The 25115-nt window shown below is 43.4% G+C and overlaps 1 protein-coding gene across 1 annotated transcript in view; it reads right to left on the bottom strand.

Annotated features, from left to right (window-relative positions):
- Window positions 1-15275: 15275 nt before the first annotated feature.
- Window positions 15276-25115, bottom strand: part of VAV2 (vav guanine nucleotide exchange factor 2) — an 832583-nt gene continuing 822743 nt past the window's right edge. The window contains exon 27 of the mRNA XM_078641956.1: window positions 15276-19320. Within this exon, the coding sequence (XP_078498082.1) occupies window positions 19273-19320 (48 nt within the window). The 3' untranslated portion in view covers window positions 15276-19272. The remainder of the gene's footprint in view (window positions 19321-25115) is intronic.

Raw genomic sequence — 25115 nt, 5'->3', positions numbered from 1 at the left:
CCCGCAGCCTACTCATCTCCCTATATGTCGATGATGTGACCTTGTATGTTAACAACCCAAATGAGAATCTAAACCAACTATTGCGTGAATTTGTTAAATTTGGGGGCCTATCCGGCATCTCCATAAATTGGTCTAAGTCGGTTGTATTTCCTCTCACTGATAGCACGACCGAGGTACACTCAGATTATCCCCTCTGATGGGAGGCAGACGAAGTGAAATACTTGGGGGTTTGGGTCAGCAAAAAGATGCAGGAGATCTGGAACCTTAACTTTGGCAGAGCGATCACCTGGCTGGAAGGCAAAGTAGCGATCTGGTCCAAGCTTCCCCTCTCTTTAGCGGGTAGGATTGCGCTTGCAAAGATGATTGTACTGCCCAAGTTCCTCTACTTATTTGCCAATGTGCCAATTCCACTGACACAACACTTTTTTGCACGCTTGCGCTCCAATTTGTTGACAATTGTTTGGGCGGGGGGGTCAAGCCAGGGTATCATGGGCACTGTTGACACTTCCGCTGCGACAGGGAGGTTTGGGAGCACCAGACATGCATCTATACGCACTCTGTGCGCAGGCCCAATACCTACATTTCTGGACCTACCTCACGCCTTACCAGCCGCATGTGGCAGTGGAAATCGACATGGTCTCTCCGCTTGCGCTTAATGTGGCCTTATACCAGAAAGCTCCTAGGCCATCACAAGATATCAACACAGCAGACGTGCTCCGCTGGTCCTGGAGAGAGCTATTGAAACGGTCATCCCTCCCTCTGCTGTATGCGCCTGCGATGCCCCTCACCCAGAACCCCATGTTTCCATGCTTAGAGGTCAGCGGCGGCGATGTCTCAATTGCAGGCACCACATTGCGCACATTTGCAGACATATACCCAGAAGGTACATTCCTTGAGCTGCCCACTGAGACAGTAGAAAACCCGGTGTCTTTTGCTGACAAATTTACCCACCACAAGCTCAAAGCTGCATGCAGGGCACTCGGAGATCGCTTTCCTGAGGAACCACCGCAATTACTGGCGCTGCAAAACATACTAGCTAGAGAATCCCGCAAAAAACTTGTGTCCAGGCTATATAACTCTAAGCAGGAACAGTCCCCCTTAGTGGTGCCCAAGTCGCAGCAACTATGGAGTAGCGAGCTAGAGGAGCCACTGACGGACGAGCAGTGGTCGTTCTGCTGTGAGCAGCTGCTGGCGCTTTCCCCTAACTATAAATTAGACTTGTATTACCGCACCCCAACCTCTCTCCGCCGCATGAGCCTCAGAGAAGATGACAAATGTTGGAAATGTGGTGCGGAAGGGGCATCATTTTTACACGTGGCTTGGAACTGCCCAGTGCTCTCTGAGTACTGGAATGAAATATTTGATGCTATTAATCAAATCCTTGGGAGGACGGATGCCCCGTCGCCACTGCTGGGGATTCTGGGCTGGGTCGCAGACACTGCACCTAGGAGCCGAAAGCTCCATGCACTGCTGCTGCTGTATGCCAAGAGGAGGGTCGCCATTGTCTGGGGGCGTAGAACTAAACCGAAGTTCAACGACTGGATATCTGATGTGACATACGGACATGCACAACTGGGCTCCTACTGGGAACTAATGCCGTCAAATGCGCGCCCGAGAGATATTTGGGAACCATTCCTGCAGTGGTCACGCGACAGGCCGTCTCCACCCGTGACTACTCCTGGGAGCACGGCTGTGCACTCCTAACCTGTTTGTATGCTTTTGTACATGCCTTAAAAATGTCTGCCAGACAATGTCACAATTTGTGTAGAAGCTGGGGTGATCGTGGTGTCTGTTGCACAACCCTGCGGCACCCATGGTCGTTACACGATTCAACCTACAATCCCCCCTCAGTCTGATGTCATCGAGCCGCAGCCCTGCCCGATTGCCATTCTAGACCCGACAGAGCGCAATGATGTATTTATGTTTTCTCACATTAATACTGCTAGGATTCATCTCATTATTGATCACACTGACGAACACCTATGTTACTGTTAGCAATATTAAAAAAAAAAGAAAAATTGCATCCTTTTTGTATAACTGAGCAACATCGCTGAAAATACACGTGCCTATTGTACATTCTACTTGATCTCGTGATGTAATTGTTGCTTTCAAGATTTGCAAATATCAAAAAAAAAAAAAATAAATGGTATGTGCTGGAGACCAAAACGTCACTTACCTAATATTGTAAAAATGTCGCGTTTGCCTCTTTGTGGATGTAATGCCGTTAACTGTGGAAGCAATAATGTGCACAGTTTTAACACAATTGCACGTAACAGTAACAGGCATAAGATCCAAATCGGACTATATATCAAATTGTGTGCTTACCCGTAGTTCCGCGTTCGGATCATGGCGCCCGATGGGATACCTCTACAGCGTTTAGGGTGTGTGCGCGACGTGAATTTGAAATAGAAATAAGACTGGATATGCTAGATGCAAAAAAAGGACTAGAAGCTAAGGGTGTGTAAGCGGTACGGGTTAGTAATTAAAATAGGACTGGTGATTCAAATCACGAAAAGGGGACCCGTGATAGCGTCCTAGTGAGGTTCTGTAATTCTCGAGACTGACTCCATTTTATATTGTGCCACTATTTTGTGTTGCCCTCACGTAGGCCTGTGAAGGTGGCCTGGCGAACAAAGTGGCCTGGCCTTCTTAGTCCATGTATACATTAACTAGGTTTCTTTCTGACTCTGGAATGAACTGTAAGAAACTGACCTCTTCACCTGAAACTGACCTCGCAAAGCCAATTTCCCTGATCGATCTTTGTCTGAGATTGCCAATCAATGTTCAGGACATCGTTAACTTTTAGTTTCCTTGCATATGTCTTATCTTGTTCATCATCTGTTACTGTTTCTTTTTTTATGTTTCTTCATTACATGGGTTATGCTTTCAATTATAGGTTTGTCCGGCTTTTGGAGATTTAATTTGGGACATTCCTAATGATAAACTTTTGGGTTGGGATACTGTACATGTAATCATGCCATGCCCTGCAGTGGCATCTAAATCAGATTAACCTTTGTGAACTATGTAATTATAATGTTTTGCCCATATCCTGCTATAACCCCAAAGGCTACTCACCTGCTGACCCTCCAGATTTTCCATTTGTTTAGGAATGTAATTGGTACAACTCCCTTACATGCCTGGGGCAGGATAAAGAGTATATAAGACGTGAAGTAAGACCATTCTAGCAGACTGCCTCATTCAGTTGCTAAGGCTTCTGTGTGACGTAGTCTCACCTCATTTAAGGTTAATAAAAATGTTCTTTTATATTTCAGCTTCATGCCCAAATTCTTTAGTATTGGTTTGAATGGACTAAGTATCAGTGAGACCCCTGAGAAGGAGTTGATATTTCTTCACTAATCGGATATAAACATGAGAGCCAATGCGTGGAAAAATTAAAATGATGAATGTTATTAATATTTCCGACGTTCATCACTATTCTAAGCGCGTGTATAATAAGTTGTGCTCAAATGGTATTTCAATAATATGCAATTATAAAAAACAGCAACCGTGTCAAACTATCCAATACTTGTGGTAGTCAACAGGAATGTGGACCACAAAAAATTCAAAAAGGGAAGGGAAAACAAAATGTGCATTGGCTCATTGGATTGACATCAATCAAAAACTCAAAGTATAACAAGGAATTGCAGGAGGGGAAAATAAGGAAATTTCGTTGAGACACCATCGACTATAAATTAAATGAGGTGTACACGTGGGATAACTAGTGGCATGGTCCACCACCACTAAGATAAAACTATTTTAGAGGCTGTTGGAGGATTTGAGGGACCTACAATGTTCATCCCTACCCTCTCAAAGGGAACCCCAACCACTGGTAGTGGGATTAAGGGGGTCTTTATAGTGCCACCTGACTTACCACTGGCTTGGCAAGTGACACAGGTGGAAAAAACTCCTTGGTGTCTTCAGACACGTGGAGATAGTGAAAGTGAGGGACAGGCCTGTCCCAAGTCTTGCTTTGCCCAAGATGTCCTGTCAGGGTCAGTAGGAAACCCCTAAACTTCTGAGGTATGACCAACCTCCTGGTTGCTTGGGTCCTCTACTTTAAGAAAACAGCTTCATCAGCAGCAGCTTGCAGTCTGAGATGTTCAAGAGAGGGGCCGGCCTTCTGCTCCAGACTCAAGTCTTCCCTGGAAGGTCCCCCTGCCCCCATGAGCTCTGCCTTGTCAGGCCCAAGCTCCTCTGGGACAGTTCATTCACAGGTACTTAGATCATCTCCATCAGGAGGCTGATTCTCACTGGGAGTCTGAGGGAAGGATAAATCTTTAACCTTCCTGCAGCTTCTCTTGGGAGCTGGCTGGTCCATTTTTCCATGATCCAGGTCTCCCTCGGTGCCTAACTTCTTGGAAAATAGCAGCAATGTTTCTTGTTAGAGGAGGAAGAAGATTGGGACCCACCCCAGAGGAAAATGTTTGGGGCCATTCAGAAGACTTTAGATTTCTCCATTCCTTTCTCTTGGGCCTTAGATGTATCTTGCTTCTTCTGGTCACCACCACCATTATACTTTTGCCCCCTGGTGCGGACCGGCTTCTCTGCTTTCTTCCCTAATTCTTGGGGAGAGTTCAGATCGAGCCCACCAGGTACTGATGCAGTTGCTAATTTTAACACTTAAGGATGTGCTCCCTCGCAAATAAATTGTGCAGTCCTTCATAATCATACATATTACTTCCATGAAGCCAGATTTCCAGAGCCTTACTAGCACGGTCTACAAAATCTACCCACTCCAGTGTGGGCCTTCTGTATGTCCCTAAACTTAACCCTGTATTGCTCAGTGGTTCACCCAACCCCATCTATGAGGGCACTCTTTAAGACTTTGTAATTGTCTGCATCTTCGCCCTTTACAGTCAAGAGTTTGTTTCTACCTTTGTTAGCAAAGGAGAGTCAAAGGATAGTTGCCCACTGCCCAGGGAAACTTCTGAACTTTACAGGCCCTCTCTAAAGCAATAATCCACTTATAGATGTCCTCACCCTCCTGGTAAGGAGGGACTATCCTGCTCCAGTTCCTAGTGTCAAAGGGATCTTCCCTAACTCTAGGTTCACTAGCCCTGCCTCCATGGTATTATAATACCAAATTCTGCCTAGGCCTCTGCACTTCTAGGGTGTCCTTATCTAGGGCTAACTGTTCCTTCTTGATTCTGAGCTTGGCTCTCTAAAGTTTGAGCAGGTGGTATTTCCTTTCCAAAGAACTTCCCCCTTCCTGCTAGAGATGGAGGTCCCTATTGAAGTGGCAGATGAGGCTGAATTAACTGAGGAGGACCTGGACTTCCCCTGAACCTTTTGAACCCCCCCCCCCCCCCCCCCAGGAGGAATACCGGGGGTCATACCTCTAGGGCTTCCCTCTGTGTCACTAGAACTATTCCCTGGGGGACGAGAGTTCTCCAGTAAGGGGTCTTCAGACTCCTCCTGGATATGCTCGGAAGCAGAGTTTGGCTCATCTTCTGGAGCATCACCATCCATATCTAAGTTATCCTGCCCATCTGACCTTTCTTCTTGGTAGCAATAACTGTTCCCCAAAGATTCGTTCACTGTTAATACCCAACTCTCCAAATGTCACTTGTAAACAAATCATCATAGTCTTGAGGAAAGCCTCCACACCCAGTGGCGTCACTAGGGTTGGTGTCACCCAGTGCGGTAGCTCATGGTGTCACCCCCTCACGACTGGTGTGCAGAGCGCCAGCCCAGGGACAGCTTTATGTGACATGCACAGTTTCAATTTGTGCCCTTCCTTTCAGCTGCCGGAGTACAGAAACATAGCATCCAAGAATTAATAAACACTCTTTGGGAATGGAAGATTAAGTATTGTATTGTGATTGCATTTATATAGCCCTTACTAGTTACTACTACCCCTGACGAGGCGTCGAAGCGCTTTTTCGGCAAGTAGCATGCTACTCCGGGACCAGTAAAACACATGCAATATAAACAGAAGCTAAATCACAGATTTGAAATTTATCCATTGGTCAGAAATTGAGCAGTGCTTTTGACGGTAAAATTAGGGAAATGATTATTAGGCCCATAAGTGACACCAGTTGCAATGCTAACTTTTAATTACAACATGGTCTGAGACCCGGAGGGACCACCCAGTTAAACCATTGCTTTAGCAGTCTTGGGGCTTGTTTACAAGCTCCTTGCACCGTTGGTAGGTCGCATTTTCTCATATTAAAAATGGCGCGGCGCAAGGGGCTTGTAAATAAGCCCCATTGGAGTCTTACTCCCACCAAAATCACCGGAGTCATATTATGACACTCCACACAGAGGCCAAAGATTGAATGAACATACATACAGCCTGATCTAAATGCACACCTGCTTAAGTATGTTGACCACAACTGCGCCCTGAGCACTAACTCCGACACATTCCCTTTCACAGGCGCTAAATTCAGGGCCCAAGCGAGATCAGTTTGCTCGCAGAATGCACTGTAAAAAAAAGACTCGCCCTTTAAAATATACACTCGACCCGGTCATTGATTAGAAAGATGCAATCTTTTAGGAACAGCCAGCTAGTGTTTATTTAGTCCTGCTGCATAGTAGCATGATTGCATCTTGAAGGCTAATAAATATACAGTCTGTACTTTAGCATTAGATAACTAAACGTAAAGCTGTAGAGCATAATACTTCATGCCGAATCTTAAAACAAACCTAATGTCACGAATCATGATAGTTATAAAACAGCATGAGCGTCGGTGTTTACCTTGATGCTGAGTGCGTTGAGAGACACCGACTTTTCAGTATCTCGAGAATCGCTGCTCAGGCTCTTCCAGCAGGGTCTCTGCTGACAACAGGTTGCATCGTTAGCAGGGCTCCCTGTAACTTTAGAGGCACTCACATTGAGGATGCACGCGGCAATTCGAAAGGTCTGTCTCGTGGCTGCAACTACTCCCTCAGCAAATGCAGTCCTGGAACCATGAGGCGCAGCAGGTGCACAGATAGTGTCCGTCGAGTCCTACCCCAGCTCCGGCCCGCCGCTTCTGACTGACGCAAGGTCACAATGCAGCACCCAGGATAGTGTGCTGCATGGATAAATACGTGTAAGGTCCCAAAGGCGACGAAACAGATTGCATTGCAAATGCTTGCTTCTTTTAAATTCCTGTTCACCGGTGATCTAATCTGTTTCCGTAGATTTTTGCCCTAAACTGACAGTTGAAACGTCAGTACAAATGTTCATGGGACTTGTGCAAAAACATGGAAGCTGGTCCTATTCATAGTGCGACTCACCCAACTAGTTCACACCTGATGTGGAGCAGCTCGCGGGTGGCATGAGCAAGGTGACTACCTTCAGCAGGCCGGGCTCCCATAAACAATAGATTTCCATTCCACATTGGGTGCTTTCGAGCTCTTATGTTCCGTCTTGACAGCATATATAATTGAACTTCACACACCAATAAAGCAGGTATGCACTGGGTTCACGAAAAATAGCAAACCTGCAGCTCCTGCAGAGGATGGTGTTTAAGCTCAATGCTACTCTCACAGAAAGAGATGAAATGCACTGCAAATTCGTTCCGTAAATCTCCTTTGCGTCCTGCCTCCACTTCAAAAGTAAATTTATCTCGGTTTTAAACTATTTGAAATAGCTGCAATGATTTATATCAGCTCTGTATGCAAAATACTCTCCAGTGAAAGTGGAACAGGGCTGGCGTCACATCCCCCCACCACGGCGCCACAGAGCCTGCAACGCAACGACTCTGCTGAGGGCAGGCCTCGGCCCCCGCCTGAGAGTCTCCAGGCAGCAGAGGACATATCGTAAGTTTGTAGGACGGCCCAGAGAGATTTTTAACTGTTATCGAGCCTGAGCTGGCAAGTGAAGCTTGCCGCCCGGGCTCATGCACAGGTGTCAAATGTGCTAGAAAATGAAATGCGTTAGCTTAGCGTCACGTCCTATGTGATACTTGGCAGGCCTGCACGGTGTCACCCCAGGTGAGGGTGTCACCCGGTGCGGACCGCACCCCCCGCACCCCCCTAGTGACGCCACTGTCCACACCTTCAATCATTGTATCAATGAAATGCTCAATATTTTAGCTAGAAAAATCCTAGCACGAGGCATATTTGCCAGTTTCGTCATTTTTATAGTTTTTGTGAGACTCTCGTATAACAACTTTTTTGTGCTTTATTGCATCCCACTCACTACTCATTTGTGAGCTTCCACCCACTGTATTAATTTGTAAGCTTCACACACAAACATTGTTTCTGGTGTTTATCACTAACACCTCATATCTGAGCTTTGACACATAATTCATTCTGCATATCTAACTACATCTATCTTCTGTGAGCATCTTATTTGTGTCTCTCACAGCAGGCTGTTTTACATTGGTAAGCATCTCTCTTCCACAATAACACTGTAAATCTAATTTCTGTGAGCATCCCACGCAAGGATAACTCTAATTGTAAATTATCATGTAGGGTGTCTTATATTCTTATGCAAGATAATGCGGTTTGAGTGCACTCTACACTTATATCGTCCATCTGCAATAGCGCTTCTCATAGATTAGACAACAAAAGTATATGTATTGTGTTGTATATTTTGCGATGCATTGAGGGTTTCTCCACCCTCCGGAATGCAGACGATAAACTTACAGTGTTTGAGAAACTACTCTCGCTCTCCTTCTTGTGCCCTGCTACCAGGGGCTTCCAAAAGGGATCCGACTGACTTCAATACTGAAACAGACACACATAATCCTATACCATACTGTAAGACCTGTCAGCCTTAGGAGGGACTGCCCCCAAACTTTCTTGACTGCTTACCTCCTCTTCTTTTGATTCATTTTGTTGGCCTTAGGACTCTGAGCACTTTACCTCTGCTGACCAGTGCTAAAGTGCATGTGCTGCTAACTTAAAAATGGTAACATTGGTGTATACACAATTACCTTTTATATTAACTTGTAAATACCTTGTACAGTGGTACACCATATACCCAGGGCCTGTAAATTAAATGCTACTAGTGGGTCTGCGGCACTGATTGTGTCACCCACACAAGTAGCCCTTTAAACATGTCTCAGGCCTGCCACTGCAGAGCCTGTGTATGTAGTTTTACTGCCAGGTTGACTTGGTATTAAAATCCCCTTGCCAAGCCTTAAACGTCCTTTAATTACACATACCTCACCCCTAAGGTAGACCTTAGGTAGCCCATGGAGCAGAGTGCTATGTTGCTAAAAGGTAGAACTTGTACTTTTATGTTTTGCATGTCCTTGTAGTGAAAACACTAACGTTTGTCCTGGGGTGGTAGGGGGTGGTAAGAAGGAAACCGCCAAACGAATGGGCTGTTCAGTCCCTTTGGGGTTTATTAAATCAAGAAAAGGAAACAAAGCAATAAGTCTCGTAATGTCAACAACAACTGAAGTCTGCCTGCTGCTCCCCCGTCGTCAGTAGTCCCCGTGCCGGATCCCAGCGAAGGTCTTCAGGCTCCATAAACGCTCAAAGGAAAAGGAAAAGAAAGAATACGCCGGGTTACTGGCGTGGTCGATACCGAGCGTGGCGAGGGGGGAGGGAATAGTGAAGGGGATCACCAGGGACCACAACCGTGCTCTTGCAACCTGTGAAGGTGGTGGCACTTGCACGCAGTCTCTCCCTCTCGTGACTACCCCGCCGCCCTCTACCCGTTCCCTCCCTCCGTGACAAACACTCCCCGTATGCGCGCCCGTACCTTGCGGAGCCACACTTCTCCAGGTGAAGTGTGGCTGGGCGGAGCGTGGTTCCGTTGGCCTCCCGGCTTGTCCTGCGATGGTCTGCTGGCTGGTCCTGCTTCAGGCTCGGGCAATCCAGCTCCGGCGTCCTCCCGTGCAACGGCGAACCCCACAGGCGCTTCCTCCTCTGCTCCTGCGTTCGCCCTGTTCCGCTCGAACTCTTGCGCTATCAGCGCCGTCGAAGTCACAGATTGGTCAGCCGGGGATGACGTCGTAGACGTTGCTCTCGCTTCCGGGTAACCGCAAGCGGCCGCAGAGGGGGCGTGGCTGTCCTGCACTCGCCGAGGCGGAAAGGAAGAGGGACAGTGGTCAGCTTCGGACTCGTGGCAGGTAGGTACCCCCTGACAAACACCTACATTCATTTTTAACTAATGTGATGCCTATTCTTCTCATAGATTGACATTGGAAATTACTTAATACACTCTTTTAAGGTGTAATTCCTGGTTAGAAAGGAGTAGAAGAGGCATGTTTAAGATCTTTGGAATGGCAATGATAAATCCTTTTTACTGGTAAGGATGGATTGCACATTGACATTTTAGATATGCCACTTTTAGAATGTGGACATTTATCTGTTCCTACAGCTCTGTGCGCATGCAGCCTGTCTCCAGTACACTCCAATATTAGTCCAATTGCATTTTGAGAATAGGAATGTCGCAAAGAGCATTCAGTTTATTTTTTCTTTTTACGTCTCACCTTTATTTTCTTGGTGCATTACGGTGTAAGATTCATAAACATGTTTTTTTACATTTGGTCTAATTACTTTGGGAATGTAAATAACAATTAAAGCATATTTGCAAACTGTGACTAAATGCCTGCCTTTATCAATGTTACACTACAAAACCATGCAATTGTATTCCTTTAACAGAGTGTACGGCTGTCAGACAATGGCCGATTTGTAAAAGGTCACTGGAAAGTCCATAAGGTTGTCCCTGTCCCTCCCCAGAATGTTTGTGTCTCCTACACCCCTGCTAAGCTGTAATGTACAGTGCGGTTTTGGAAACAAATCTACCTTTATGCTTACCTTGTTGCTACCAAGACGCAGGATTTCATTTATACTAATTAATAGTGCAGGTATCAGAAGCTTCTCCTAGGAGCTATAGTGCGCCTTTATTGCTTAATGCAAGGGTTCTGTTGCACCAATGTTACCTGGAATTTGTTCCATTTCATGCCTTTCTTCCACCAACCTACACCATACACTTCCGGTCTATTTATCTCACCCTTGAGGGTGGCTTTTCAGCCCTACTTTCTCCCTTTAACTGATTATCACTATTGTTGTCTGAGACTCTTGAATACATGATTAGGACCTTCTGCCCCTAGGGTCACCATGACCTTTACCATAGTGCTCATTGATTAGGTGGCATCTGCCCAGCTCTGGTCCAAGGTTGCAAATTTGTGCAAGTTTTTGTTTGGTGAATTTTTCACACATTAGGTCAGCGCCTGTTCAAAACTTCCCTATGCATTGGAGTTAAAAAAAAATCACTTCCAGTGCTTGTATTTTTTACATTGTAAATGTTCTACTGTTGATATTTTTGGGACTATTTTTAGCGAGTTTTTTTGTCATTACATAAAATGAATTACTTGTTAATGCACAAAATACTTATTGAATAAAAAGTGACTATTTATTTGAGTTTTCTATTTTTATTCCTGCCTAATTTTAGACAGGTGCTGAAGAATTATAAGGTGAATATTTGGCTTATAAATAATTTTTTTAATGAGAAGGTTCATATTTTGAAGAAAACGTTATTTTCAAAATGCGTGTAATGTAGAAAGTCTGTACATGATGACTTTTAGACAGCATTTGCACAATTTATGGTGTGTGTAAATTCAAAACATTCATAAATTAAACACTGATGTTCGAAGACATTTTTTATTTTAGTTTTTAATCAGGTGCCACATAAAAAAACAGCTTTTTACGTGTAAATAAGGGTTGTACAACATAAGTTCAGATAGCCCAGGCTCATGTCAAATTTTCAGTGTAACCACTATGTAAATGTGGACCCTTTTTTAGAGAGACTTTGTCTATGTTTATCTCAGGTAAACATGAGAACTAAGCAAGGATTAGGTCCTCCTTCACCTGTGTTGGGCATCCCTGATGTAAATCGTAAATACCTGAATTTACAGCTTCGTTTGTGACTTCGATTTACGCAGCATAAACCAAACTATTACACATGCAGTTTCTATGAGGTAAGTTAAGGCAGCAGTCTTAAGCGCCACCTCGTGACCAAGATAAATCATTGCAGAAATCCAGAAAAAATATCTATTTTACAGCGCTTTATCACTGCTCACCCAGGCAAACATTTATTTTGCCTCAGGCACAGAAAATCACTTCCAGTGCTTGTATTTTTTACATTGTAAATGTTCTACTGTTGATATTTTTAGGACAATTTTTGTTAATGCACAAAATACTTATTGAATAAAAAGTGACTATTTATTTGTTTTCTTTTTATATTCCTGCCTAATTTTAGACAGGTGTTGAAGAATTATGAGGTGAATATTTGGCTTCTAAATAATTTTTTCATGAGAAGGTTCATATTTTGAAGAACACTTATTTTCAAAATGTGTGTAATGTAGAGAGTCTGTACATGATGAATTTTGGACCGCATTTGTGCAGTTTATTGTGTTTGTAAATTCAAAACATTAATTAATTAAACACTGATGATCGAAGAAATTTTTTATTTTAGTTTTTAATCAGGTGCCACATAAAAAACAGGTTTTTACGTGTAAATAAGGGTGTCCGTAACAAATAGTCTTCACTTGTCTACAATATTAAACTAAACAAGGAGAAATGTAGCATTCGTGCCAAGAGACACAGGTCTACTGCCTCTGCTTAGATATTACATACTTGTCCCCAGCCTCCCCCACGATTTTGTCTAAATCCCATCTGCCAATCGCTCTATCGTGGTCCTCTCCTGATACCCACTTCACCTCAAATCTAGTTAACCCCTCCCATGCTCGTGACGGAACCGTTCCGTCACGAGCCTCGGGTGGGCTGTGCTGATGAAGGAACGGTTCCGTCACGGCCCCGCCGCCGCGCCTGCGCGGCGCGTTCTATTGAGCGGGCGGGGCCGTGACGGAACCGTTCCGTCACAAGCACAGCTCACCCGCGTGCCGTGAAGGAGCAGTTCCGTCACGAGCACGGGACTGCCGCGCCGCCGCCGCGCCCCCTTAGGGCTGCGGCGGAAAAGCAACCACAGCGAAGGGGTTAATAAACTAAAATATGTATAGGGGCGTTCTCAAAGGCAGGGAAATAACTTTAGTAACTCGGTGATGTCAGGGTGTTGATAAATCCTATTTCACATGGTTAGTGCCTGCAAGGTCATTCTTCACAGGACTTCGCTGCAGACAGTCACCAACTTCTTGATGAACATGTGGTGTCTGCACTAGGAATCTGGAAACATGAAATAGAGAAGGGGCTAGGAAAGGACAGACTTATTCTAATGATCAAATAGCCTTGCTGGCCTAGACTCCAAATGGGTAAGTCGACAGATGACTCAGGGACATTCAAAGGTGAACCCGGGATTAGGGGTGGATGGAATATTTTGTTCCGGCCGTGGAATTCTCAGAATTTTGGTGACTCTGCGTTACTCTTGTAAGGTGGAGTTGCAAGCAAATTGTACCAATCAACACATGGAGAAATTTATTATCGCACACGGATTTGGGCTGGTAAATTGGTGAGCAAGATTTGGCGTCACACATTGCGATTTCCGGTCACTGCCAGTTGGACTCCAGCAAAATGTTTCCAATGTGTATAGTCGCCACCATTCATGGCCAGAAGGCTGCCACTCAAGTGGAAAATCTACTCAAGCGGCAGCAAAATCAACTCAGGTAGATGCGCCCTGTTATGCACTACATGGTGTCGTTTGCGCTCGTTTACCAATGTGGAATGCGCTCCCGATCTAAATCACAGTGCGAGCAGCACAACCTGCCTATTTCCACCCGTTCCGGAGACAAATTTTGTGAGTTCCGCCCACTCCTACTCAGGAGAACAATTTATACATTTATTTAATAACTATGAGTTCGATAGTGCTTTGGACAACCAAGGAGATGTGTGCAAGAATATGAAAGAAAATGTTTACTATTATCAGAACAGAACTGATTGCAACGAATCGGAATAACAATGGATCCTATCACCATTGCAATCGACAAGGCCGGGCTTCTCACTCAGTCCCTAAGTTAATGGCAAGTTAACCCTAAAGTAATCTATCTAGCACAGAGGCATTTTCTGATATTGCAGAACCAACTAGCATTAAGAAACTGAGACTGGAACAGTCCAAAGAATGAGGAACGAACATTTACTCTATCCCATCAATAAAAGGATCAGATCAGTGGCCATGGCTCCCACTTTCAAGCCTGGAATCAACACCACCTAGACACTTAACCTCTTCAGTGCTGCGCGAATTTCGCTGCAGTGCTGAAGGGTAATAAATCATATTGGTTCATGACGGAAATGTTCCGTCATCAGCACCGGAGCACCGACGCTGATGACGGAACCGTTCCGTCATGAGCATGGAAGGGGTTAAGCATATAGTTTCTAGTCCGTACTGATTTCTTCATTAGTGCTACTGAGAGTAGAGTCTAGTCGCAATACCCAGAGGATTGTTAAGGTCATCCCGTTGAACCAAATGTACACAAGTTCAATATTGAGAACCAATGGAAAGTGAACAGGCAATCTCTGGGGAACATTGGTGGCACCTCAATGTTTAAGGTACTGTATCTAAGAATGGGTCAGGGATATACAAATGAAGGAGGATTCCTGAGACTTCACATAGCCCAAAGATGGAAGGGGAGCTCTGCTGCATTACACGCTGAACCAATCATCTTCCAGGAGATCCCTTGAGTCGAGCCAGGTGATAGGTCTGGTAACTGGAGTATTAAGAAGACATTTGGACCCTTGCTCTGCGAAGAGACTGCACATTTGGGCTGTCGGTGGAGCTGCGGGTAGAAGGGTTGAATCTTCGTAGACCCTTTGTAGAGGGTGCATTATCTTCAGAGCTCGCTGCTAGAAGCAAAATCTACCAATATTGGAGATAGCAGGCCCCCAACTATGGGAGGGCATTCACTCTGGATTCTGCCTAACTTTTAACCCTTGCAGGTCATACTGCTCTGCCGCAGTGCAACAATCAAACAACGTGATACACCCTTCATCAAGCTGTGATACAGCAGGGGAAAACGTAGAACTGCGTAGAATATAATGAACACCGCAGAACCCCAAATAATGCAAGTCCTGTCAGGAGGGCACACAATATGTGCTATGAATGTTCAAGTCCCCACAGTTCCCTACGGGAGTGGAAAAGGAAGAAAGATGAGGCAGTTGAGCAGTCGGATAGATGATGCCTACACCCCCTCAGCATACAGTTTTACCACTGCCCGAGACCTTAGTCATTCAACTGAGAAAACTAGATTGGACAGCACAATTGCCTATTGGTACCTAAAACACAGAAGGGAATGGGGAAACTGTGATAATGCATAGAAACACATGTAGGCAAAGAACGGCTACGGGCCATTCCACTCATTCCTAAAATACATTTAACCCCCAGACGAACATACTGAGTGCAAGATATTTTTGAAAACCAATGCAACAGTTAAAACCCGTTTGAAGAAAACATGTTTTATTTTTAGTACAAACTGGGGGTTGGAAATTTCAAAAATGTATGTAGTAAAATTACATATGACTATTTTTGGTGATTTTGTTTCTCAATAAAAAGTAACATATCCTGCCCCTCCTAAAATAATCCATATAACCACGTGCAGTTTTTTTAAAATTTAGCAGCCACTGTTCTACTAATCCAGCAACACAAATGAACTCCCGAACAAAACCCCACTAAACCAAAAAATAGAACTTTCTTGCAAATAGGGCCCTTCCTTTCACCCAGGATAGGGCAGTGCAAAAAAATAAAGACATTTTACATACTACTTTGCTACTTATTCACTTAAATTTTCAACTCCCTCACCAAGGACTAAAATATGTACACATTTCTTCCCATCATAAAACATTGCCTTTATTATTCACAGATATATATTCAATTAGAATTAATTACACAATAATTTCAATAAGTTTCTTACAACAATAAAATACAGCTTCCTTTCAACGCAGTGGTGGCAGATTTGGCTCTTAGTTTCGACTTTCCATCGGGGTGCCAATGTCAGAAGTGTACGGTCAAAAGGCATTTTGTTGTGGCTTCCTGGAACATGTACGACAAATACCTAGTACACATTTGATACACACACCATATTTGATACTTGAATAATTGTTAGCTTGTTGAATTTTTTTAGTTGACTTTTTGGCACTCTCCTGAAAAAGACCTTGAGATCATTAACAAAAGCAGACTTGAAACAGAACTGAAATCTCTGTGGTGACACAACACAAAATGTGTCTATCTTTTTGGGTGGAACTTAACAAATGTTTTTACTCACTTTTCAATAAATACATGTTGGATACTCCATAGATTTGGCTAATAGATTAAAAATACATAATTAACAACATCATACAGAATGAAATTAAATCCTAACTGGAATTTTCTTTTGTAAACGGCTGTGCCATTGACAAGCCAATAATATTTTTCTTGGAGTATGCAAATGAATTTACAAATGTTTGTTGGCTGTCTTAATGGGAGATTCTACTAGAGAGAACACAACATTGCAAAAGTCTTGATTTTGCATTATTTATGTAAAACCTATTAATCTTGTTCAATTGAGTGAAATACAGCTCAATCAATTACAAAATTAAGTTCTCCATTCTTTATCATATATTGAATGATATCTCTAATTTTCAATCGGGAAAGAATGCACTTTAAACTTTGTATGTTACAGTGTACATATAGCAAGCTGTGGCTAGAAAATACAACTGAATAACCAATTCAGCAATGTGAGGAATAATCGTTTTAAGGTAATGTGTTGCTTGTCTGCTTTTACGTTTTAACACATTTAGTCATTATCTGAGTGTGAATGTCACTCTGTTGCAGCTTAACAACAGATCACAGCCTATTTCTGTAATTACAAATTGTGACTTCTATCTCAGAACTTTAGGCCATGCCATTTAGATTTTAAATATCTCAAAGATTAATAAGCTAGAACAAAAGGTTCCCTGAAAGTTCAAATGTAATTCTTTATCAGAACAGAGGGAATCCACAGGTGCCCGATAAGGATTATTATTTTAAAATGTATTCCACTTGAATTTCTCTTTTTGTCAACGGATCTTTACTGAGACAGAGGGACTCACTACATGTTTGCAAAGTGTTACTGTTGTCTCATAATTCCTAATCCTTCTCTGGTTTGCATTTCATGTTGTTTTATTTCCTAGGTATAATAAAAATAAATTCACAATCCAGGGAGGAATACCTAAACACCATCCTCTACTCCCAAAAAAGTTAAGATGCAATTAGAGACCAAATCCATTCAATAAATAAAAATTGTGAAACCCAGCTACATCATGTGAAAACAGACAGCACCCACATACCTTCATGTTTATTTGGGACATTATCCCCACCCTTCACAACCAACACAAGAAGTTTCACTCAGTAGAGCTGGTCAAACAGGGTATTTGCGTTTTGCTGTATGACATTAAGAAGCGTTTCAGGCATATAAGGAAAACCTTTTTTCATGCATAGAAATTTTCTAATTTACCAATCAAAATCTCTTTACATCTATTTTACTTTGCACTTCATAGTGAAGTGTTTTCTTACTTAGGAAGTCCTCCATTATAGGACTGCTTTCAACATCCGAAACATGAAGTAACCTGAAGGAAAGGTACTGTGATAAGCATATCATTGCATCTAGTACAGTGTAAAGGTATGTACTTTCCTTTGCTTTCCAACAATATTTAAAAAACCTTCGACTTTACAGGTTTAATATTATGATAGATTTATCGATGACACTTACTGTCTTCCTCTTCGGACACTTCTTAACAAAATGAAAGACAATCTTCGTAAGACAAAAGCTTACAGAAAATTTGACTAATGCAATTGAAGGAAAGCAAAATTAAAAATGTAATTTATCAAAAGGGAAATCTGGCAGAAGTTACAAATAATGGGGTATATGAAAAGGGAAGTCTGGCAAAAGTTAAAATATTATTAGGGTTGCGACATATTTTAGTTGTTTGAAAAGAGCTTATATGCCTAACAAGGAAAATCATCTCACATTCATTTGAAAATTGATTTGATACTCTATAAGCAATCTAGCCAAAAAGGTTAGCATTAATGACAAGGATTCCGCCGTTAATGGTCCTCTGCCGATTGGACGTACTGCTATTAATTTCTAGGATACATGGCCTCACAAAAAGGTTACACAATGATGTAGGGCCACTTTTCCCAAAAACACATACATTGTAGCGAGAATGGAATTACCAAGAGTCATTGCTGTTCATTTCTCGTCACACCAAAGTTTGGAATGTTAGATATATTGCATCTTGCTCAAGATTAGGGTCAAAAGAAGCTATGAAGGAGTATTGGTGGAGCGCAGCCAAATACACTTGAAGGTTGTTCCAATGCTGGTGAGTGAAGGTCCATGTAAGTGCATGACGATCAGATCACTTAAGATGAGGTACACTGTGGCTAGCATGCTTATCGATGATCACAGGAAGAAGACGGGTCTTTAAAAGATGACTAGGCTAATGGCTAACTGCACAGCAGCTGCCAAATGACACTCATCTGTTCTTGGATATGTAAACTTCAAATGGTATTCAATGTGCATAGAAATATCACTTGTATTTTGTTACAAATGTTCTATTTAGAACGCAAGCTATTACAATTGCAGATAAACATAACTGTTGTCTTTGCATAGCACTGCTCTTTATAGAACGCCACATACAAGTTGCAGACATCTATAATGCACCAATTAGAAATGGTAAAATCTTGAGTCCACTGTTCAAAGATAAGAACCGGAACCATATGGATCAAAAAGATCTTGATGTTTGATTGACCTCTCAACTCCACTTCGGGTTCACACCACTTCATGTCAACTCCAAACAAGGACCATAATATTCCAATGGACTCGCCAGGAAATAAAGTTTGCAGGACGCCAGTTTGTTGTGAAGCCTCCGTCTGCAGGAGCGTACTCACTAAAGGGAACCACCACTGTACAATTCCTACTGAAATAAGTATGGTAACTCATGGTCGTTTACATGAAAAACCCACAAGAATGGCTGCAAAAAGCAAGGAAGAACTTAAACTAGCTCAATTTTGTTGTTCCCATTGACAATTTGTGTTAGTAATTAGCTGCCACAATCCATAACCACCAAAGAGTCAGATTATCTTCCGATTGTTGAGAAGGAAACCTGGGAGGAGCTTATGTCCATCATTGTAACGAATCAACAGTTCCACTGTGGACATATCCAAATCACGTTCGAAGTACACTTTTTGTAGAAGTTCATATAACCGATTTATAAATCTTATATACATGTAATACCATTGACGACCAGCATCCATCCTGTTCGGCAAACAGTTTTTACATATCTTTAAACATCTGTTCTGTTGGATTCATCTATTGTTAATACTGGAAGATTTGCTAGTCTCTTGTCTCTGGGTTGGAGCATGGGCTACTGTGCAAAGGAGTGGCTTTTCCAGGAGAAGAATGTTTATTGGCAACATGGACGTCACTGCACACCTTCCTCTTCCACATATGTTGAAGGAAACCAACCAATCTGAAATGCAAATCACAATAATGTTAAATATTTCCTCTCCAAGGACAGCTAAGTGGCCACATGTCAGATGTTTAGGCCTGCACATTGTCACCCAACTCCCATCTTCCCTAGGACATTCATTCAACAAGACATGATCATAATATGGGCTCCCGCATAACAACACCTGCACTGCATTAAAACATATTAAAAAACATAAAATTACATCATAAAAAATTATACTTAAATCATGATATAGGATTCCATCTTCCCATTCATGACCAGACTATGTACAAAGAACATTAACCATGACGACAATTGCGCAGGAGAATTTACGCTGAAAACCAGAGGAGCAGTAATCAATAACATAACTCAATCGTCTGACTATACTCAAAAGTCCATCCTGTTTTGTGGGTTTCTATATCATAATGAACAAGCTTCTCACTTTTAGAATAGTTCCAGGTACCAGCTTGGATCCAGAGACTTTTCTAACAATGAACCCTTCGCGCTGGTATGTTGCACCACAAGGTTCATACAGGACTTCTTGCTGCTCTGGAAGTCACAGAGCGGAGCCGCATAAAAGCACCAACCTTGCACATAAGGAGTGTCAAGTCTAGATTTAGATCCCACTGAGGCACAATGAAAGGCTTTGAGGAACATATGAATCAGGCCCTTAGGAAAATACATCACAGCTGGTGATTTAAAGACAGAGGGCTGATTAGGCAAACATAAAATGTCTCAAAGGACAAACAATTAAACTTTAACTGTGGCCACTGCAAAACAGATCTAGGCCAATAGCAAAACACACAATAAAACAGAAGAGAGTTTGGCCTTCAGAAAGTCTAGATGAAATACATTAGACTAAGTCACAAACATTTCCTAGCATTCAGTATAGATGGACTTCGGGGATGGATGTGTGTCTGTCTGGCTGCAAGAATAACATATATCAATTCAGACGATAAGTCAAAAGAATATTATTGTTGCCACTCAATCTCCATGCATTGCGATGTAGGCTACAGACATTATGGTAGAGGACCTCTCCTGTTGCTGAGATCCTCCTGAAGGGGAGCTGTAACTGAGGGTAAATGCTCCGGGTACCACACAGTCTCCTGGTCCAGTCCTGGACTATTAACATAACTTAGGCCCAGTCTGTCCAGACTTTCCTCCACAAAAATAAGGCAAGTGTCCCATTGCAGGATCAATACATATCCCAATGGCCTTTTTGAAGGAAATTTGAGCATGCAGAAGCTGTGACACTGCACTTTCTTGGTGGCAGAACATAGATCTAGCAAGGGCATGCCCGATTGACTGAAGATGTCTTGAGCAACTCGTTGTCCACTCTAGCTGCCATCTGCTCTGGAATTCAAGGGCCTTGCAAGGTGGCTGCCTATCAGAAACATGTTCTGCTTTCCAGACACCTCCAGAGATGAAGAATCTCCTTGCATATGATCCAGGACCCACCCCAACCCTCCAGCCACATATTGATGTACCACATGGTGGTGATGTTGTTCATTAGGACCTGCACCAGCCTTCCCTTGATGATCTGTAGGAAGGGTTTCAGCATGAAACAGATCAGCCTAAGCTCTAAGAGAGAGATGTGTACCTGGCCCTCTCCTAGAAACCAGACACCTCTGATGTCCACTTCTCCCATATTGACCCCCCTGCATCTGCCTCCCCTGTGGGGATGTGCCTGTCACAACTGTGTAGTCTGAGCAGGCAAGAGAGAGTGAGCTACAGCAGGTCTTGATTGCACTTGATGTCCTGCTATATCTCCTGTGATATTTGGACAGCACTGGAGATGGAACCCCAGTGCTGGGCCCATTGAGGGTTTGTATGTGCAATGTGGTAAACAAGACTTTGAGAAAGCATGAGAACAGGAGGACTTGCAACTCAGAACCATCCTCACCGAGACCCAGGACTGACCCTAAAATGTGAGATTGGTATCCTGTAAGTCCCGGACAAACTGTAGCGATGGAACCTCTTTGAATGCACCATGTGCTGGACAGCGCCTATGAAGTGAGTCCTTTGTGTAGAGCTAAGGAGCGACTTTGGCTTGTTGAAGGAAACCCTTAAGAGATCAATATCCTGAATCTTGCCTGCAGGCAGACCTTGGTAGACTGCCACAATTCCACAGTGAGCAGCCAGTAGGAAAAGTACAGGAACACATGTATCCGCGACCTCTGAAGATGATCAACCGCCATAACTTTTGTTGACACCCCAGTGACTGAAGTAAGATCGAAAGATAGCATGGCAAAGTGCAAATGTTCCAACCCTACCATGAATTGCAGGTAACGACACTTATATAGCAGGATGTGCATATAAAAACAAACCTCCTGCCAGTTCAAGAACACCATGGTCTCCAAGACCCACAGCAGATAGGATCAGGGCCAGACTGAGAATTTTGAATTTGCCCTTCTTCACAAAGGTATTCAATGGCTGGAGATTTAGTACAGACCAGTAGTCTTCATCCCATTCAGGATCGGGAAGTAACACAAACAGCACCTCTTGCTGCACTTTGAGCTTGGCACCTGCTCAATGGCCACCTTGGCCGAGAGGCAATTGACTTCTTCCATCAAGATAGCTGCATGGTCCGCCAAATACTTCTTTGGTTATGGAGGGAATAGGAGCGGGGGATGAACTGAAAGGCAGAACATAGCCCCTTGGACAATTTTTATGACCCATCAGTCTGATGTGATGGATCTCCAGCCAGGGACAGAATATTGTATCCTGTCCCATACCAGCTGGTTGTGTCCCTGGGAGGACAAATCAAAGTGGCTTGGGGGCCGCTGCAGAAGTGGATGAAGAGTTGAAGGATAGTTGTCCCTGTTGTTTCACATGGCTTTGGGCACCAGCACATGCTCTGCCCTGAAAGTGATGCGTTCGCTGCTGCCAGGGGCGACTGGTGACTTTTGAAAGAGGGGGGCATGCAGGTAAAAGTTAAACATGCTTATGATGGAAGGTAAATGTTTTATAAATAGAATGTGTCCCGAACACCTCTGCGTTACGAATTGAATTTTGCAATGCAGAGGTGATTGGGGCACATTCTATTTATAAAGCTTTTCTTATCCATTATACTAGCGAAAATAAGGAAAATGCTACCTACCAGTATGCTTCTGTTCTTGGCATGTAGAGCTGCAGATTCTCACACTTAGCATTAGATCGCCATCTGGTGTTGGGCTCGGATGCTTGCACGTTGTTGTTGTCTTGGAAGAAGTCTTTGTAGTCACAAGATAGGTGACTCCTCCCTTGGACGATAGTGCGCATGGGCATCGGCTCCATCCTTACATTGTTTTTCACCGTGCTGGGAAATTATGGAGTTAGTAGAAAGAAAAAAGATGTCCATGTATGTATATCTAATTAAGATAGAATTGGAACAGATACAGGTCCCGGGGAGGCGGGTGGGTGTGTGAGAATCTGCAGCTCCACATGCCAAGAACAGATGCCTACTGGTAAGTAGCATTTTCCGTTTGAGGCATATGAGCTGCAGATCTCACACTTAGCATAGACTATACAGCAGTATCTACCCTAGCGGTGGTCACCTGTATCCGTTGCAGAAGTTTAAAAGAGAGTTTTAAGAACAGCTTGGATCACAGAAGCTTGCTGGCTTGGCTTGCACGTCAACACAATAGCGTTTAGTGAAGGTGTGTGTTGTAGACCATGTTGCTGCTTTAAAGATGTCTTCAAGGGGAATGTTCCCTAAGAAGGCCATAGAGGCTCCTAGTTTGCGTGTAGAGTGCGCTCTAGGAGGAATTGTTAATGTGCGTTTTGCTTTTTGGTAGCATATTTGGATACATTTAACGTTCTACCTTGCAATCCCAGCTTTAGAGTTGAGATTCCCCTTATGCGGTGGGGAGAAAGCTACAAACAATTGTTTTGTTTTGCGAAAGGATTTGGTTCTGTCAATGTTATAAAGTATGGCTCTTATAACATCTAGGGTGTGTAGAGCTCTCTCTGCTACTGAGTCTGGGTTTTGAAAAAACACTGGTAACAACTGATTGGTTAAGATGAAATAGAGAAATAACTTTAGGACGGAATTTTGGGTTTGTCCTGAGGACCATCTTGTTACGATGTAATTGTAAGAATGGTTCCTGTATGGTTAAAGCCTGAATCTCACTTACTCTTCTAAGAGACGTAATAGCAATGAGCAAAGCTACTTTTCATGTGAGGAACTGTAGTTCGCATTTGTGTAAAGGTTCAAATGGGGGTCCCATGAGCCTGGTAAGAACAATATTTAGGTTCCACACTGGAGAGGGTGGTAACCTAGGAGGAATGATTCTTTTTAGTCCCTCCATAAAGGCTTTAATTGCAGGGACTCTAAATAGTGACAAGTGTTGTCTGTTTTGTAAGTAGGCAGCAAGTGCTGCTAGATGTAAACGTATGGATGAATATGCTAGATTACATCTGTGCAAGTGCAGTAGGTAGCAAATGATGTCCTGGATAGAGGCATCCAGTGGATCAATATGGTTGTTGTTGCAGTAAATGACAAATCTTTTCCATTTTGCAGCATAGCAAGCTCTAGGAGTAGGTCATCTGGCTTCTTTAATGATGTTCATACATTCTGGTGGCAGGTTAAGGTAACCGAACTCTATGACTTCAGGAGTCCGATCGCCAGATTGAGCTGAACTGGATTTGGATGTCTGATCTCTCCATGGTTCTGCGTTAGCAGGGATGGGGACAGGCACAGTTTTTGATGCGGAACTAATGAGAGTTCCAACAGTGTTGTGAACCACGGTTGGCATGTCCATGTGGGATCTACTAAGATTAGTTTGAGAGACTGTTGTCAGAGCTTGCATACTATTAGTGGGATCAGTGGGATTGGCAGAAAAGCGTACGCAAATCTGCCTGACCAATTTATCCATATCGCATTGCCCTTGGACAACGGGTGTGGATACCTGGTGGCGAAGGTTGGGCATTTTGCATTGTCGTGTGTGGCGAACAGATCCATGTCTGGTGGGTCCCATATGTGGAAAAATGGTAGAAGGATTTGGGGATGTAGTTCCTATTCGTGAATCAGTTGTGTCTGTCGACTTAACAGATCTGCAATCTGATTGTGAACTCCAGGAAGGTATTCAGCAAGTAGATATAGGTTTTGTGGGATGGCCCATATCCAAATGTTCTGTGCAAGCTGGGACAGTTGCAGAGAATGTGTGCCTCCTTGTTTTTGTATGTAGTACATGGCTGTTATGTTGTCCGTCTGGATCAAGACAGCTTTGTTTTGTACATGTACTTGGAATGATTTTAGTGCTAGGAATATTGCTAGTAGTTCCAGGTGATTGATGTGGAGCACTTTTTGTTGAGTGTTCCATCTGCCCTGAGTTGTATGTTTGAGGAGATGGGCTCCCCATCCTGTGAGTGATGCGTTTGTTATAAGTACTATCCGTGGAACAGGTTTGAGGAACGGCCGCCCTTTGGACAAGGTTTTGTGTACCACCACTGCAGAGAGCGATGTGTGTGACTGTCTACCAACACCAGATCTATAAGTTGTCCTTGAGCTTGATTCCACTGATGTGCTAGACATTCCTGTAATGGACGCGTTTGAAGTCTTGCAAACGGTACAATAAAAATGCAAGATGCCATCACGCCTATGAGCTGCATGAACACTCTGGAAGGGAGAGAGTGTTGGGCTTGACATTTTGTGACAAGGAATTGTATGCTGGCTATCCTGGCCTGACTGGGATATGCTAGTGCTGTGGATGTGTTTATTGTAGCCCCCAGATATCGGTGTATATTAGAGGGCTGGAGATGTAACTTGGTGTAGTTGACCGTGAACCCCAAGTTGTGTAATGTCTGAATGGTTTGGGGAGTGTGTTGAACAGACT

Source organism: Lissotriton helveticus, chromosome 5_1 (assembly GCF_964261635.1).
Source record: "Lissotriton helveticus chromosome 5_1, aLisHel1.1, whole genome shotgun sequence".
In the NCBI taxonomy this organism is placed as follows: Eukaryota; Metazoa; Chordata; class Amphibia; order Caudata; family Salamandridae; genus Lissotriton; species Lissotriton helveticus.
The sequence above is the reverse complement of the archived record's forward strand: the minus strand, read 5'-3'. Positions and strand labels throughout refer to the sequence as shown.